Here is an 18,428-nt window from a genome sequence, read left to right on the forward strand (position 1 = left end):
AATGCTCCACTTAACATAACTTAACATAACTTAACATAAAATCTTAAAAACATTTAAATTAGAAAATTGGGAAACTTAATAGGCAAAGATGATCTGAAAAGATGTTTTCATGGTTTTTGTAAATTCTTCTATACAAATGATCTATGTTTAGGGTGCAAAAATGAATGCACAAATTAATGCAAGATTGATGGTGAGATCTATTCAAATTGTTTTTTGTTTTTTTTTGCACATTTGAGCATTTTCTGCAACTATTTCAACTATTTTATTTTGTTTGTAAATAAAATATTAAATGTTTAATGAAAGCTAATGAACAAAAATATGTATTTAAATTTTGTTAAATGAATGAATTAACTTTTTTTATCCACATGAAGAAAACAGAATGCATTGTGGTCTAGTTTTGTCAGTTTGTTGAGCAGCGATGCACACTTGTGCACTTGTGAGTTGTGAAGGAATTCAGAGACAATCTGAGATTCTAAAAGTTAGACAGAGGAGTTAAAGTGTCATTATTTATGTTTTCCTGTCCAGGGTGTGACTCCGCCCCTTCACCTGTGGATCCTGTTGATCAGCTTCTTGGATTCTGCTGATGATCCTCACTGTATTTAAGGATCTCTCTCTGTATCTTCAGTGTCTGATGATCTTTTGCTGAAGTTTTTTGTTGTTAATGAATTCCTGGGACTGTTGCATCTTCACTAGTTTTTCTTCTCATTGACTCATAACAAAGTTCTTCTCAAAAGATCACATGAGCAAGTTTTCCTCAGAACTAAAGCAAACAAAACATCTACAATTTGGAGCCGATTTATGTGAAACCTCTTGGCTTCACAAAAATGAGCAGATTTTCTTAAAAAATTTGAAGATTTTCTTCAAAAACGCAAAAAATCTGCCAATTATAGGGGTGGAACTATCTTATTTTTGATTAGTATTATTATTACTTGAGATGAGGAAATAATCAATACAAGCTGATTCAAGCACTGAAAAAATAACTATATTTTTTAATGATTTAAAAACACTAGTGATAATAAAACAGTTTTACATATTTTTGATCTTTTTATAGAGATCCACTCCACTGTTCTCATGTGCTCTCCTTCTAAAGTCTATAAAATCTTCTAGTTCTGCCCCTGTGGGGTAAGAACAGTGGTTTTACCGAGAATTCCTAATTTAGAGAAAAAAGAAAATTCCACACTAAGACATTTTTCCTTAAACCAAGATTATTTTGTTAATGAAAATTTCTAATTATAAGATTTTTTTACTTGAGACATTTTGTAAAATAAATTCTGTTTTTGCCGTGTAAATAATATATGTCAATAGACATCCTGAGACAAAGATCTCTTTGAGGCGATTCTTTTATTTTAAGAGATTTTCCAATCATTGGACTAAGAAAATCATAATAAACATCTCTCTCAGATTACATTTTTTTTTCAAATAGTGAAGACATGCGTTCTTTTTCCACGTACGTTTTTTTTGTTTGGATTGAGGCTTGGGCAGTCCACCACTCTGCTGTGTATTCATTTCATGCAGCACAAGCAGAAAAGGAAAAAAAGAATAATAAAATGTAAACAGGCGGTGATTGGAAGGTGTTTGACACTGACGGAGTCCTCTCATTTTGGGGCGCTGCTCCAGGTTTCTTGTTCCTTCAACTTGTACACAGCAAAAACAGGCTTTAAATCTTAACCAGTAATGATTTCCACATGCATGTGTCACAAACAAAAGTTTGCAGCCGAGCAAAATTAGATCTGCTTTATGGATTCTGGCAAAATATTTATATTTTTATGCAGCTGAGATGGAGGACTGAAATTAATCATGGAGGGGGCATAGCTATAAAAACAACCCTCCTCTAAACTTAAAGAAAATAAAATCAGAAAATATCAGACAAAAACTTGAGTAAAGGTTCACAACAAGCATCTTTAGGAGGAAGACATCTGGCTGCCCACAAATAATGGATGTGTTTGGCGCGCGTGTGTGACTGCGTCTGCCTGGAAAAACATAAAAAGGTCAAATGATCACATGCTGAGTGGAAATGAAAACATTTTCTCGCTCGCGGTTCATTGTTTTTGTTCAGATTGTAGTCTAAGTGAAAAATGTCGTCCAACAATCTGGATTATTGTGAAGTGAAGTCTGTTGTACGGCTGCTGGGGGCCCTCAGGGCCGTGTCAGTGAGGAATCATGGAGCTGATGGATGGATGACCTCAGGAGATGGAGCCATCAGCAGTGTTTGGTTTGTTTTGTAGCAGAATAGAAAAGAAATGATTTAAATTTTGATCCTAATAATAATAATAATAAATTATGCAATTTTGACATAAAAAATGCTAATTTCTTGAGAAAACATTAAAATTTGGTTTAAGATCTCCAGGTATCAGTGCTAAAACTCTGATTTAACCTGATTTCTGTTTGAAAGTTGACTTTTGATTTCAATCTTCATCATTTGTTTTTTCTTTTTCCTCCATGCTGCAAGGAGAGTTCACAAAAATAAGAAAAGAGCACTAATTTTATGAAAAAAAAAATCCATGGAAAGTAGGTGATCTGTCCATGAAGGAAGACATTTTTATCCAACAAAAAGTCTTATAATAAAATATTAAAATCTAGAAACAAAGAGTTCTACATAAGCATTGCTAATTATAGTATTTTATTTGACAAAAAAAAACTTGTGTAAAAAGTGGAGATGACTCATTTCAGATCAAAATGTGAACTAAATGAGAATAATCTTAGTAAAAGTTGGACTATCTTAGTAAATCCTCATAAAGTCTCAGTTTTCCAGGTGTGAAGAAGACAAAAAACCCAAATAGGAGTAAAACAGAGAACAAAACTGCAGATATCTGCAGAAATGTGATGCATTTGATGAATTCTTTTGTTTCAGTTATTCTCTAGCATGCTCTTTCTGATGTCACTAGGAAAAGTGAGCTCTCTCAATGATGCTTCGTTCTCTCACTGGAGGTGCTTTTATCCTGTTTTATTTTACATATGCAGTGTTGTCGTGAATTACTGTTGTAAAGATTTACTTTTCTAAAAAGAACAGGAGGCGGCTGATGATGAAAAAAAAAACTTTTGCAACTGTTTTTAGTAACAAAAAGTGATGAAAATCAACAAAGAATTCAAATGTGGGATCTGGGGAATTGAAGTTGTGAAACGAATCTGCTGTTGTGTGTTTTTTGACCTATTAGAATGAACCATCCAGTGGAACCACACAAGAGGAACGCTTTGTGTTTCCAGATGTTGATCCTTGTCAGCCTAATTATTTTAGAAGTGAAAATGATCCAATTTAGGCTTAAGGACCAAAAATATAAAAACATTTTTTGTAAAGTGCAATCAAGTGTTGGAAGTGAAGTAACAGCATGAAGACACTATAGTGGATCTCCAGTAACAGAGTCAGGAGCGTCCCTCTGCACACACAGTCTGAGAGGGTTTTTTTCACAAATAGCTGGCAGCTATTATGGTAATGATGGATGCTGATAAGGCGGGAAAGGCCCTCAGATTGTTTGCATGTGAGCCCTTTTGATGGAGGCCATATCTTGATTTAACCTAAATGCATAAACAGTACAGAGAGATCAACGAGCTACAAATAGAGCGGAGTAAAGCGTTTCATATTTGCTGCTAAATGAGCCTATCCTGCTTTAGAATCACGCAAATGTGAACCGTGTAAAATGCAGGAGGAACAAGTTTAAATGCTAGAGTTACCTTCCGCAGTTTAGCTTCACCTGTATGTGAGAATGTCATGTCTTTTAGCGGCCAATCAGAGAGCAGAAACACAGTGCTGGCATTAAAGATGACCTTCAAAGACCCTGGAACATGGCATGAGTTTGACTGTCCCCAGTGGTCTTTTGATCATTATAATGTCATTTTAGCCAAAATTTTTCAAAAATCTGTCGTTTTCTAGGACATAGTTTCTGCAGAATGGCAGGAGTTCATTAGAAATTCACCTCTGAGTTGTGGGCGGGACTGTTTGCACCAATCAAAACATTCCCTCCTTGTTGCTGAGAAGTTTGGAGCAGGTGGTTAATGACCCACCCAGCATATTTTCTACATAAAACATAAGCTCTTTTTCAAACAGCATGTATTTCATCTGCTGCTAATTTACAATTTGAATACAAAGATACTCATAAATGAAATTGTAATCTTTATTTTCTTAATATACCTTCTCCATCATGAGAAAAATGCTACAGGAACATGTTAAAAAAACACACACAGTTTTAATTGGAGTGGGTCTTTAAGAGTTTGGTGTAAACACAAAAAAACCCCACAACATTAAGGATGAATTAATATCTGATTCATATATAATAGTTCATAGTGGTCGGCCTCTAATCAGAAAATCACAGGTCTGGTTCCATCATTCACTGCCCATGTCTTGAAGAGTCATTTGGGAAGACATTGAACCACCACATAGGTGTTTGTATTTCTTTTATTGTTTCCTTTAAATGAAAGCATTCACTTTAACTTTGCTTGCTTAAAATACATTTACAATAGGTGCACAAGTTGGATTAATTTGTTTTAAGTGAAAAGACAATTTCTTCCCTTTTGTTTGTTTTGGACTTTCCCCCTCAGGTGAACCCATCCATAGTAATCAGCAGAGGAGTTTGGGTCGTTCCACTGGGGAAAATGAAGGATTTGATAACTCTCCTCATGGACTTTAATTTTGCTTCTTTAAAGGAAATGATTTAGTTAATTTTTTTCAAGACTTCTTTTATATTATTTAATTGTTTTAAGTTAGACATTTTCTTCTTTTGCAGTTATTTATTAAGTATGGTTTTGCTCCATCTTTAAAGCTTTCCCAGTGAGGGTCAGTTGAGTTTAGTCCCACTTATTTGGTTTCACTTGGCTAGTTTTTGGGTACTTTTCATCCTTCTTTAAAGAAAAAAAGAAAAAACATTGCAAGAAAACTCACCTTATCCACTGACTGCACCTTCACACTCACCTTGCGTCTGTTGTTTAGACGTTGGCAAGTGCCCAGTATTCGGTGAGTAGGACTTAGACTTTAAAGCACGTTGGGCCGTCAAGGAAGGTAGAAAGGCACCATTTAAGTAAATGCTATTTACTATTTAATAGCAGTTTAGAAGAAATCAGAGTCAAAATAATAAAAAAAACAAGGGTAAAGATTACAATCTTATTTGTTTTGTCCCAATAGGGTTGGCTAACCTCCTGCTAGTTTTCAAGTAATCCTGCCTTATCTGCTGTTGATTACAGGTGTGTTTAGCCAATAAGGAGTTTCCATGTAGGACACAGCCCTATCATATCAAGCTCTTCTGCCAGTATCATGCATCCCTGTTTGGTTGGAGCTCTTTCAAAGAATTGTCAACTCCCGAGTGAGGTTGTTCACACATGTTGATGGGAGTTTAGAAGGCAAAACAAGTTTGGGAACCACTGGTTTACACAAAACAGGAGAAATCCTGACTCACAGGACCAGACTGTGGTTTCCCATTGTTCTGTTGTCCGGTTTTGGGGAACGCCTGTTGGCTGTGGCCTCATTCTTGGTTTTGAGAGATGACCGAGCAACACCTGTTGAAGTCAACCCACTTTGTGGTTTGACAAGTCCTTCAGAGACTGCTTTATGCCCATAAGGCATCTGTAAACAGTGGCTTCTGGAGCCCCAGCCTCTTTCATCACTGCCATTACTGAGGAGTTATCAGGACTGATGTTGCACATTATTCTGAATGTGAAACCACGGATTTGCCAGCAAGTCAGACTTTTCCTGAATATCCGGTCAGGCGAAAAGTTCAAAACCCTAGTGGAGGTACTTCGGTTTAGAAGTTGACATCTGGTCTGAATAGTGTGGTCTCCCTGGTGTTAGATGTTTGGATTCTGCCCAGTTGGATCCTGTATTTACCTTGTTTCTCTGGTTCACGCACTGCCGATGATTACATGGACTCAGCATAAAGAAAGCCGTACTCCACACACTCCCAAAAGGCAAAGCTGGAACTGAAAATAATGACTTCACAATTTGGGGCCCCGATAAGATTTACGCAAAGGATTACTCATCATTTGGAAGAGAAGTTAACAGATTACAGACGCCCCAAAGAGGCAAACAAAAAAAGAAAATACCAAAATATTGTACATGCAGTTTCCCAAAAAAGGGTTGAAGGGATTTGGAAGAAGCTGGTATGGTTTAAATCAAAGATCCTTGTGGTCCACATGAGCTCATCAGAAGTGTTCTGAGCTGGATGACATAAGAAAATAACCACACAGTACAAATGCTTTGACTAAATATCATGAAAAATGTATTCATCATAATGAATATACAACCATCCTCCATATTTACAGCAATACAAAAGTTTCCGGAGCGAAAAGAAAGGCGAATACATTCAGCGTTAACACATCACGGCTTGCTCGGGCCTCTTAGATCACACGACTGCTGTCATCTGAAGCACACATTGCACATTCATTAAAACACATGAGGTAGTCAAATAATAAAAAAGACAAGAAAAACAATACAATCAATAATTCCTTTGAAAGATTTATGCTCCAGTTACAGCTGTTCAAAGAGAAACTGGGAGACATTTAGCGGGAGAAGCTCCCTTTGTGAGCATCACTTCATCCATGTCCGTCTGCTGTCACCAGAAGAAACATGGCAGCTTTCCCAGCATGCACTGAGGCAAGACGGGGACAAACAGGAGGATATTTGAACCTCCGGGAATGCTAATGAAGGTTTTGCATCAAATACTAATTCTATCTGAAGTTGGACTGGATACAGACGAAAACATGAGACGGAACGACGATCTTTAGTTCAGAGGACGATAATATGATGCTTGAAGGATTTCACCAAACACTTTAACAATAGATTCAATGATGATCGGAGTGTGTCCTTAACCCTTGTATAAACGAGGAGGCTGTGATGATAACAGTGAAAAGAAAGAATACCCTTTTTGTGTCCTTAGCTGGTTCTACTTTTGAGTAAAGCGTGTCAGATGAAAATAAGAGACAAACATATTTAAATGTAGAAGCAACATCTTGTAGATTTATTATTTAAAATAAAGACAAAGAATGGTATAAAAGGAGAAGTTTTGGCATTATGCTCCCCTAATGGTGTTCAAGCTTCACAAAGTTGCTATGTTTTGAAGTCAATGTTTACTCATTCTCACTCTCAACTCGTCATATATGGACGTATGGTTCTGACTCCATTCACATCACTTTTTGACATTCTGGGTGTCCCTGACTCATCGTTTTTGATGTGCTGCCTGTTCCCATTAAATTCCCAACCTAAAGTATGTTTGCTACCGGGCCACAGACAGGGGAAAAAAATGCATTCGCTAATCAAGGGTCCCCAACCCTTGGGACGTGGTCCGGTGCCAGGACACGGGGGTGTTCCTTACCATACCACGAGTTGGGAGTGAGAACGTGTTGCCAATGTTGATTGTAATCATAGCTTCAAAAAATGTGTCAAAGAAATCCAGTCAAACCACAGACACATATTCACTGGACTGATAATCACTGATGTTAGCTATAGAATAACGAATGGCCAAAATGAAGTGGAGTTTACTCCACCCAATTCCAAAATATTGAAAAAGGACAAAAGGGCAGGTTTGGTTTCTGTTAACTTTTGCCAAACATAAATGTTCATTTGTAATGTTAATGAAGTTGACTCTAATCTATCAAATCATTACTTTGTCTCAGTTTGTGTTTGTTTTTATATCGTGAGTTTCTGTACTTACAAACTATGAAACCTTTCAGCACCAGATACTAGCTTTACACGTCTGGAGACCGCCAAGGACACAACAAGGGTCTTCTTTTGTTTCCCATGACAACTTGAAGTTTGTCTCACATTCAAACATTCTCTGTGTTTTAACCAAACATCCATTTTTATGGTAATTTTTACAGGTTTTACAAGAGATTTCACAAGTTTCATCTGAAGCGGCAACAAAAAGTTAAAGTAATTTACTGATGTCCTAAATACTTATAAACATGCTTTGTGACTGCTCACTTTCATTGAAGCTATCAAGAGAAAACAAACAAAAAAAGTAACAAACTGCAGATTCCTTGTCACAATCTGTTCTTTAAATCCAAAATGTTTTATCTTTAGTTAACTGGTATAACATTTCACTTCACTGCTACTTTGCATAAAACAAGTGCCATAAAAATAGGTGGAGCAGAAAATTCCCACATTTTACAAGATAACCAGTTATTTCCTATGAACTTCAGCCAGCACTTTCAGTGTGTTGTAGGAGAAGGTTGCTTCTGCAAACACAGAACCTTTCAAAAAATCGATTCTTTCTTTTTTTATATATATCTAAAATGGACCTTCTCTCTCAATTTTATCAGAGTATTTCAAATACTATCTTTAGCTTTGTGTAAAAGGCTGACTTGTGACTTTCAGGAATATTTCGCACATCCCAAAAAACATTTTTTGTTTGAGCAAATCCACAATTCACAGTACTCACACACAAAAAAGGTACATTTTCTATAGTAAATATATTCCAAAATATAATTTTATAAACAAATATATATTTATACTCTGTAGAAAGTTTTATACAAGAAAACATAAAAACCCTTTTGAGATAATTATACATTTTTTGGTTTGGTTTTATAAATCTTCAGATAGACATTTGTTAGTAACAAGAAAGCATTTCCCCGTAAGCCCCCTGCCCCAAGATGCACAAAAATATATAGTTTTTCTTTTTTTGAAAAAGCATAAAAATCAATGACAGCTTAATCGACATGCTTGAAGTGGCAAAAGTTGAACAAAATGAATCAAGAAAAGAGGACAGCTAGCTTAAGTCCTGATGAATGATGGACAGCTCATGGATGTCAACGCTGTGGCCGTCTCATGATGAATGTCTTCCAGGACAGATGGCAGGACTTTTTTTTTTTTTTTTTGGTTGGTGTTTGAAACTCTGCCACAGCGCTCAGAAGCCGACTGTCTTCTATTCAAAAAATCATCAATGAATTTGTTCTGCTGATCCATCAACAGAACAAGTAAAAACTGAACAAAATATTTTTTACACTATTTACACCAATATACACGGCTTAAAAAACAAGACATTTTAGAGAAAATAAACCCAATTCCTAACATTGGTTAAAAAGATGAATATCTCATGCCTGTGCATTTAGGATACCGTATGTTTGGACCACAATTGGGCACTAAAATTATTTTTTGTCTCAAAGATCAACTAATGTGTGAATTCTGGTTAACCTCGAACTGATTTTCTGTGATACACGGCACTCAAAAGTTTGTCACATTGTTTTAGTAAGACTTTGTTAAACTACAAAGCTGGATGGATTGTTGGAGCATTATGGGTACTGTAGTTAAGAGCTTGGTAGAGTTTCAACATAATGAAGAGTAAAAGTCAATTTTTTCCATTTTTCACATTGCAGCTGAAAATTGTTGTTCTTATCATAAAGCTAAACATTTAGTCATTTTGTACACTCCAAAAGCTGCTTATTGCAGAAAACGTCCCATTAACCCCACTAACCAATTGCCTGTTGGCACTTTGTGTCTCTAGGCATTGTGGGTAATGTAGTCATATTATTTGATTGTCTTAAAAACCTCTAAATCTGGTGTGCATTATGGTCCAAAAATATGATAGCCTGATTGACTGAAGGAGATAAGAAACAGCCTATCACAGAATAGAGCTCATCATTGAAAGAATAGAAATAATTAAATCTAACATTTTCAAAGGTTTAAAGGATTCTGTACGGCTTCAAGTGGAAACTTAGCAAAAAAGTGTCAACCCTCCTCATTGCACTGCAAAAAATAGAAATAAAATTTTCTCACAATAAAGAAATCAATTAACTTTAAAAAAAAAAAACATTTTTCTTTTTAAAGCTTTTTTGAGTTTATACAGGGTACAGTCCATAATCATAAAAAGGAGTACATGTCCAAAGTTAATATTAACCAGAATTCCTTTGGACCTTTGAAAGTTTCACCCTGTGAATAAACATCATTTATGGTAAATTGGACAGAGCTCTGTAGAAGCTGCTTCACTCCTTGAACAGTTAGTTCACTCTTGGTGCTCCAGCATGAAAAAAAGTACAGGTCTTTAAAATCTTTTACCATAGACTGAAGACATAACCTCCAGTAACATAATGTGTGAATGAATCATCATGTGACTTATAGGGTTCTTCCTGTACGTCTTCACATTTTTCTTTCACATTTATTCCTTTTCCCTCCTCACTTAATCGTCATTTTGAGCCTTTTTTCTTAAACATATCTACAGATAATGACTTATGTTCCTACTGCACATCTGTCCTCTCTTTTATAGTGGTTTAGTTTGCCTTTTTCCTGGTTTGCTTGAGTTTAAGCAACACGTTACGGTCCAGCCATCGACGCCTCATCGTTGCATTTGCTCACAGCTAAAGCACACCTGCCAGGTGAACCACAAACTAAGTATTTGCACTGAATCCAAAATTATGTGATACTGTAAATACCAAAGCAGCATTTGGATATTAAGAAAACAACTAAAATAAACCTTTTTCCAGATTTTTTACATGTATTTGCCTGCATTTTGGATGCAGATCTTTTTTTAAAATAGCAGGTGTTTAGCTTTTCTCTTTCATGATCTTTGAAAAACAAACCAGTCACTGTGAAGCCCGGGGTTTGTCCTGAGCTCTGCAGGACAAGCACATCCTGGACTACGCCGTGCTGCTGCTGGAGCATGGCGTGCTCTGTGTGCTGCCAATACTGTGAGCTGTGCTGCTGTTCTCAGAGGCGGGGAGCGACTTCTGGGCCGGCGGCGGCGCGGTCGTCTCACCTGAAAACAGAGAAGGGGATGGCACGTTTAAAAAGTGGACCTGGCTAAAAGAATTGATCTTTTCTGGAGCACCAACACTGGTTTTTGTTTGTATTTTTGTTTTTGTCACATGTGTAAAGAAAATGAGCACTTAGTTGTTACTTCTTTACCAAAAACTTGCAAAAAAAAGGGAAAAAAAACAGTAAAAAACAGCAAAAATTAAAACCTGTACTGGAAAAACCTCTTATATTCCTCATTTTTTTGGTTTAAACCGGAAATAGAAAGATAAATCAATATGATTGATCGAAAGGCAGACAACCATGCACTGACTCATATTTCCCTCCAGCTGATCTTCTCATTTTGAGTAAATGTATCCCCAAATGACAGGCGTATAAGCACTGGCTTAGGATTCTACGGATGTTTTGGAAAAAAGGCCTTTCAGGGGACGCTCTCTCACTGGGCCAAAACCCTAGAAAACAACGGGGATTCACTTAATCTGCTGGATTAAATTCAAATCCTCGGTCTAATATAATTTTGTAGATTGGAATGATAAAAGCTGGAATGCTATCAAAGGAAATTGCTTAATTTTATAACCGTGGACACAGTTGTAAGTGATACTTCTGCAGGGACAAATTGATTTCTAACTTAATTACGGGGTCAGCTTTTTTCCAGATATTTTTTATAGCTGTAATGCTGCAATGTTAGCATATAGTTATCTAAAAATAAATAAACTTTATCATTGAATTAAAATCATGTAAGTGTCAACCAAACACAAAAAAGAAAAGTACAATATAAATTAAATTATTGCACAATGAATCTTAAATTTCAGAGTAGATTTAGAAACTAAAAAAATTCTGTAGAGTTGATAACTTTGGAATCTGGCTTTTGTGTTGTGGCCTAGGCCCTCTGGTTGAGGGTATAAGAGTCAAAACTACATGTGTTTTTGTGCGTTTTGGTTTGTTGGGTTTTAAATGGGTGATGGGAGTTCCAGACGTGTAAGCTGGCGGAACATTCACACTTTTGAGTTCACATGTTTCTGCGACCAACCCAATCCGTGGGATGTTAGTCATTGGGTACAGTCAGTATGTGATTGTTTGGGTCACATGACCTGTGACTGACCCAATAGATAGGAGGGTAACACGGCATTGAAATGTCTGATCATCACTAACATCTGTCTTTATGTCACCTGAGGATTTCAACTAAGACTGCATGCTCTGCTGGAACAGAGGGGGCACCTTCACTTTAAACACCTTATTAGTCCCCTGTTGATCACACCTCTTGACTCTAATAGGACCAGAAGTCAATGGTTGTATGGTCAGAGGAAATGTAATTGTGCAAGTGTGCGAGATAAAAAACGCTGTCTTAGAAATATGAAATATCACCCAAAAAAATCTAGCAAAAATACGTTATTTTTGGTCATCAGTTTTGTTCCTTTTGGTCTTAATTAAAGGTAATTTAATAAAGTCTCCTGTTGTGAGTAAATTAACTTTTTTTTTTTTTTTGGAAAACGTTTTAGAGTAACAGCATCAAGTGGACAGAGGGGAGGTGGTTTATTGGAAAGGATAAAGATAGACTTTGCACTCCACAGATAAGTCAGATGACATCATGCAAAGTTAACATCTAAAATGGACCAAAAATTATATGAACAATTGAATCATTCCAAAAATAAAACAATGAGAGGCCCTGGGGCTTTAAATACTGAAACTTTGTTTTTGAACTACATGTAACGGTTGGGGAGCGTGCTTCTTTCAAATGTTGCCATTTAAGGGAATTTAAGCAACTAACATGCTCATCCTGATGACCTAAAACTACACATGAGATCTGGTGCCTTTGGTCTTCCCCAGCAGTTTGGATAACAGATTAAAGCTGAGTTTCTGCTGAGTACGACAAGCTTACTGTAACAATGCCAACCTTTTATTGTTTTCTTTTATAAACCAGGTGGATTTTTTTTATTCCTCCATTATTTAAAAACTCATAAAGTTGAAATAAGCTTTCTTTGATCAGGCCAATATAAGGATGAGGTTTAGAAAGGCTTTAAGGCTGCAAATATTTGTAACTTTAAGAAGAGTAACTGCTCAGTCATGTAACTGTGCTCACATATTTATCTATGACGGTGTGTGAGGAGCTCATTCGTGTGTGTTACTGACATGTTGGAGCCTGTTACACACGTTTGTGTAACTTTGACAGGCTCACTCCAGTGTCTGTGGAATTCTAACCGTGTGAGGAACTCACTCATGTCTGTTAATGTGACGAGTTCTCATATGTGTCTGAGTACATGTGAAAGAGTGTGGGGGGCTTGTATGTCTGTAACTATGACAGAGTCTATACTGTTGACAGAGTCACTGGCTTACTTATGTGTGTTAATTAAGCTTTGACAGAACATGAAGAGTTTGTTAATGAGTGTGTAACTGACAGACTGTGAAGGGTTCACTCTCGTGTATATAACTGTGACAGAGGGTAATGCTTACTTATTTGTTTTATTTAATATTACGACAGATTGTGTACTTAAGTGTGTGACTGTGAAGGTGCTTACACATCGGCCGCGTGAGGTGCGTTCAAGAACGTGGTTTACGTGGTTTTATGAACGCACATCCAGCCGGTGCTGCACACATTGGACTGACACAGCAGAGAAGAGATTCTTCTTCTTTTGTGTTTTTACTGTTTATTAGCGCTCGTCCGCCACCTACAATAGGCAGAGGTTTGAAGCAAAAGTTCAAAGTTGTGTAAATCCCTCCAAACTTTTTATTTTCACAGCCAATAAATGTCCGTTTTGGTATCATATTTATCTGTCCAGTCACAATCCCTAATTATTAAAGTCTCCTTCGTGTTTACAACAATTTGTAATTCCTCATTTTGAAGCGGAGTCACCGTCTCTACCAAATCCAAGTCCCTGATTGGTCACAGTGCTGTTTTGCAGCAATTCAGTGTTCAACCAGGTTGAACTTTCAGTGCCCAATTTGTACATAGAGCTGGCGACCAGGTTTAAAATCTTGTGTAGCGACGTATGATCATGTGCATTCGAGAGGCGAAAGGGTTCAATGTTAACTTGTATGGGGAAAACTTTACTCAAAACCCCAAACAAACAAAGAAAGAATCTGTTCTCTCTACATTTCAAGCTCAGCCTTGGTTTGACGTTTACATTGTTGAAGTTGTCTTGAACCTCTAATGAATGATGCTCATGAAGGTCAACGGCACTGAAAGCAGAGAATAGGGCAGCTTTATCTGGTGGTGGACTCTCAGGGCTGCTGGGAGCACACTTCCTTTTCAGGTCGGCCAGGGTCAGCGAGCTAGAGACGGGGAAGATCTTGGCATCTAACTGAGAGATTGTGTGTCTTTTCCTGTGAGGGCCCACTTAACTCAACAAGGGGAATTTCCACATCGTCTCCAACTATTGTACTGCAAATATTTGCTGACCACTTGTAGCCCCCAAAACAGTAAAAAGAGGGAAAGAGACGAGTTGTTGCTGCTGAACAACAAGTTATTTTTACAGTAGGAGGGTGAACATGTTATTGTGGGGACTCTGGATGTTTGGCGATCGCAGCAACATGCTGCTGGCGCTGAGACGCCAGGACATTCCTTACAATCTTATCTTTTCTTGAATGTGGAGAGTGGTGTCAATGCAGCAGAGAAACAGTTTAAGGACCTACCTGTTTGCGTGTAAATAAACCACAGAGCTCCAGTCAACAGAACCCCAATCACAAACGCTGCAAATGCAATCCCTGCCACGGTCGCAGTGTCCAGCGCACAAATGATTTCTGGGAAACAGAACAAAATAGAGGTCAAACAGCTCAGAATGATACATGTGAGAATAAACAAAAAAATGCCTTGGAGTAGGAAGGATGTTTTCTGCTTACCGGGATCGTCTGAGCCCTTTGTAGGATCAACTGCAAAAGACAAGAAAATAAAGTTTTACTGTCAACTTTTATAAATGTATATACATTGTATATGAGACTGGTCACATGTGTAAAAAGGAGCAGATACTTCAGAATGTTGTAAACAAGTTTTTAATTTAAAAAAAACAGTGAAAGAGTAGCTTTTTTGGTAAGCTTTCTCAGTCCTGCTGGATGAACCTATTGACACAACCTGGCAGCCTTTCAAAAGTGAAATTAGCAGTAATGATGTCTTCACAAACAGCACAAAGGCGCTTGTGTACAGCAGAACTAAAGAGGCAAACCTGGTTTATGTCCAGCACTCCAGGACAATGGAGGCTATAGTTGGAAAGAACACCTCAGAGTTTTCAGCGCGTATTATGGACGATGACAGCTCGTCAAAAACGACTTTAATTTCAGAAGGGATGAGTGCCAGAGGACATCCTTCCTGTCACTCCCCCAACCCATCTCCCCCATGTTATTTGTCCCAGCAGACTTGTTATGCAAAGAATGTAGAGATAGGCCAGTAAAGCTCGTAGCTTCACAAGAACAAGATAAAAGAGGGACACAAAGAGCCATGGCTGAAAATGGCCACAGTTCACAGCATTCCCTTGACAACTTGGAAGTTCATGTTATCTTTTGTGTTGTAATGAAAACTCATCTGAGCTTTCTCGTCTTTGTCTGAAACCAGTTCAGGTCACCAGTAATGCACATTATCAACAATGTCATTTTATTTAATTTAAAAAAATCTGTTCCAAAGTTTAGACTTTAAACACAAGCTTAGATAAAATATAGTTTATCATTTCCTGTTATTGCCTAACAATACAGCGGAAGCAGCTCACAACTGCTCTGAGATTACAGCAGAAAAAACCCGGGAACAGGAACAGTTTGACCCTTCAATCTGAGAGCATTAGACCTCTTCTCCAACATTATCAATCAACCAGTGTGCTAATCGGATCCTTTTGTCTTTTTCAGCCCAACAAATTTCCAGCTCAGCTATGCTTGAGGCAGCTCCAGTCCTGGAGAATGGTCAATTAGCCTCTTGGATGAACAAGTAAAGCTTGAATTTTAGTGTACATACTGATATTTGTACAAAATGGGTTTTTACCTGTAGAGGAAAAAACAAAACCTGGAATAGACCAAACCAGCTTTCTTAACCCTTTAACCCTCAAGTTCCAGTGCTTACATTCTTTTGATAATTGTTTACACAATTGACGGAATTTCACCGGATTCTAAAGTGGAGAAAAGCAGCCCTGCGCTTATATGCAACGCTTTACAGTAGTGATGTGTTTACACACTCAAAGTAAACCAGTTTATTCTGATGTAGAGAAAAGCAGTTTATGCCGTTGTGCAACACTTTCGGTTAGTAATCACTTTACATCGATTGCGTCAATAGTTGAAGAGTTATGGGATGTCAAAGAATGCGGAATGTCTCTACATAAGTGCCGCCAACGACATTTCTGGTGTTAAATGGCCAAAACACGGTTTACATCTTCACTACTCATCGTTCAGAAGCTATAAATGATTAAAGCTACATGGGTATTTTTATACCGCATTCTAACATTCATTTATGGAGACGACTATCCCTCAATGTCATTTGTTGAAAGGAGAAGCGTAAACAATTTTTTATTATCCTAAATGTATCAACAACTGCAATGGCTTTTTAGACCTTCTTTTCAGATCGCTAAAATGCTACCTTCAGCTGCAGTCTGAAGTCAGAGTCCCTCATGTGCTCTGTGCTGGAAGGCTCAGCAAACAAATTCAGGTCAAAGTAATGGGCATTCTTTATTGCCTGTTTGTACTTAATTCTGTTTACCATTGGTTCTTACATGAATTTATGCAGATCGGATTTGCCAGTAGGTCGTACAATGTACATCAGACATCTCTGTGATGTTTATTAACATTTGAAAAAAAGTTGCCAGGCCTTTTGATTATTTTTGATTTTTTTTTTTTTACTTTTTTTTTTACATTGAAGACATATTCGACTATTCCAACTTTTGGGGTTTCCTTGAGTTTTTCTTCAAAGCTTTATTGACATTTTGCCAGCTGAAGGAGGTTAATTTAAGACCAAAATGATACATTAATCACAATAAGTGAGGCAGCCTCTCATTTTATTTTCTTGAGTTATATTCCTTCCCGTATTTAGCATAAATTATATTTAAAGTTTAAGTCTTAAACTACAGCACTATTACTTGTCTGAGAGTTCAGCTATGATCCGCACTGCCAACCTTTCAAAAAAGTTGCAGCATTCGTAAAAGGGAGACATACTTTACTGGTGTTGTGAAACAGTAAATCTACTTTTCCTGGCCGAGCTGGAAGGCTCCTGCGTTTTTCCATGCAGCACTTTTGCCACAGCTGGCCGCCTTTGATTTGTAGATCAAGTTCAGCTCTTTGGGATGCTGTCGAGAGCAGAACTGCAACCCCTAAAAGGGCTGTTTGTTTCCTTTGACATCCTAGCATAGCAGATGCCTTTCTGTTAGAAACCCCTGCTTGGAGTTGGAAGTTTTTTTTCTTCATTAATGTAATTAGGGATTATTTGTGTTTATTTTCTCTGCTCCATGGAAAATAAACCCTCTTGAGCGTCTTGCTGGTGTGGGCAGTACAAACTGGCGTAGTGCTGAGGGGTGTGCTACAAACGGGCTCCATCCATGCATGCAGAAGTATGTACAGCGGTAAAAACCAAGGTCTAATTAGATGGGAAGACATCAGACTGTAGAACTGAAAATGTAATTTATAAGGGAAGTGTCTTTGTTTTAGCGTATACAATCACAACCAATCCAAAAGAACCTAAAGCTGACCAGAGTTACACCTGGTGGTTAATCAGAAATCCTGTTTCAAATGACGTAAGACTGATCAAATCATGGCCAAAAACAGTTGACTCATCCTGACCAGCAAATGCTCGCACTTTGGCTGATCTCCCAGAGTCAACGAGGAGATCACCACTCCCCTCACTCCTCCGACTGGCGGAGGTGGGAGGCCACAGAGAAGGGCCTAAATGAAAACAACTGCTGCTCAGAGTTCTTTTTTCCATATCTTTAGGGAGAGCTGGCACAAGAGCAGAGCCGAGCTATAATGTGAGCGCTCTGCACTCCACCATATGCTGATGTGCTCACAAACTCACTCCACTGTACAAATGTCAAAGATGCGCACCACATGTGCATCTGCTAGTGCCCTTACACAACCATTCAGCGACTTAAGCATCCACACATGTACATGCACACAGGGCCATTAATAAAGACCAGATGATGAGAAGTAATTCTGAGGTTGGGTGTAACTTTTCTTTGTCTGTGTATTCAGAACACTTTCAGTCACTGTTTATAGTTTGTTCATCTCTTGCTCACCTGGAGGTTCAGGCCTAGGACTCGTATCTGGTTGATCAATAACAACCAAGGACTTCGTGGACCCCTTGGTGTTCATCATCAATGGCAAGATTTTGTCCAACGATAAGGACTGACAGGCATCAGGTTTCAGGCACTGTGGATATGAGAATCAACAACATTAATTACCCAAAGCTTAAAAGGAAGAAGAAAAAACAGCAGACACATAAAAAGCCTTTTACCATGTTTCCCACAGCTTCAAATGATATTTGAAGTGGTTCTAAATTGCGAGCCGTCAGTGCGGGCATAACTACTTTTTCAAAAGCTTCATTGCTTTGATAAAGCAGAAATGCGCATCTGTTCTGAAACTATTCTGATAGTAAAAAGAGGTTTCCTCCAGAATTTGACTCAGAGAGAGGCTGTGTTACTGAGAAAGTAATTCTGATTTTAATACAATTTGTTGATCTGGATAAAACAATTTGTAATGAATGGATTCAAAAAAAGGTTTGGATTAGGAAAGTCAATTCTCTTTAGGTTAGTTTAATACTTTACCAAAGTTTTATATTATCATATTGCTTGCTGCTTTTTTTTTT

At 37.6% G+C, this 18,428-nt stretch overlaps 1 protein-coding gene across 3 annotated transcripts in view; it reads right to left on the reverse strand.

Moving 5' to 3' along the window:
* Positions 1–6,180: 6,180 nt before the first annotated feature.
* tgfbr3 (transforming growth factor, beta receptor III) overlaps positions 6,181–18,428 on the reverse strand; it is a 90,832-nt gene continuing 78,584 nt past the window's right edge. For all 3 annotated transcript variants that reach the window (XM_024278443.2, XM_024278442.2, XM_024278440.2), the window contains 4 exons: positions 17,860–17,992; positions 14,504–14,533; positions 14,297–14,404; positions 6,181–10,670 (listed from right to left, as the gene is read on the reverse strand). In XM_024278443.2, the coding sequence (XP_024134211.1) occupies positions 10,552–10,670; positions 14,297–14,404; positions 14,504–14,533; positions 17,860–17,992 (390 nt within the window). In that variant the 3' untranslated portion in view covers positions 6,181–10,551. The remainder of the gene's footprint in view (positions 10,671–14,296; positions 14,405–14,503; positions 14,534–17,859; positions 17,993–18,428) is intronic.

This window comes from Oryzias melastigma, linkage group LG4 (assembly GCF_002922805.2).
Source record: "Oryzias melastigma strain HK-1 linkage group LG4, ASM292280v2, whole genome shotgun sequence".
Lineage (NCBI taxonomy): Eukaryota > Metazoa > Chordata > Actinopteri > Beloniformes > Adrianichthyidae > Oryzias > Oryzias melastigma.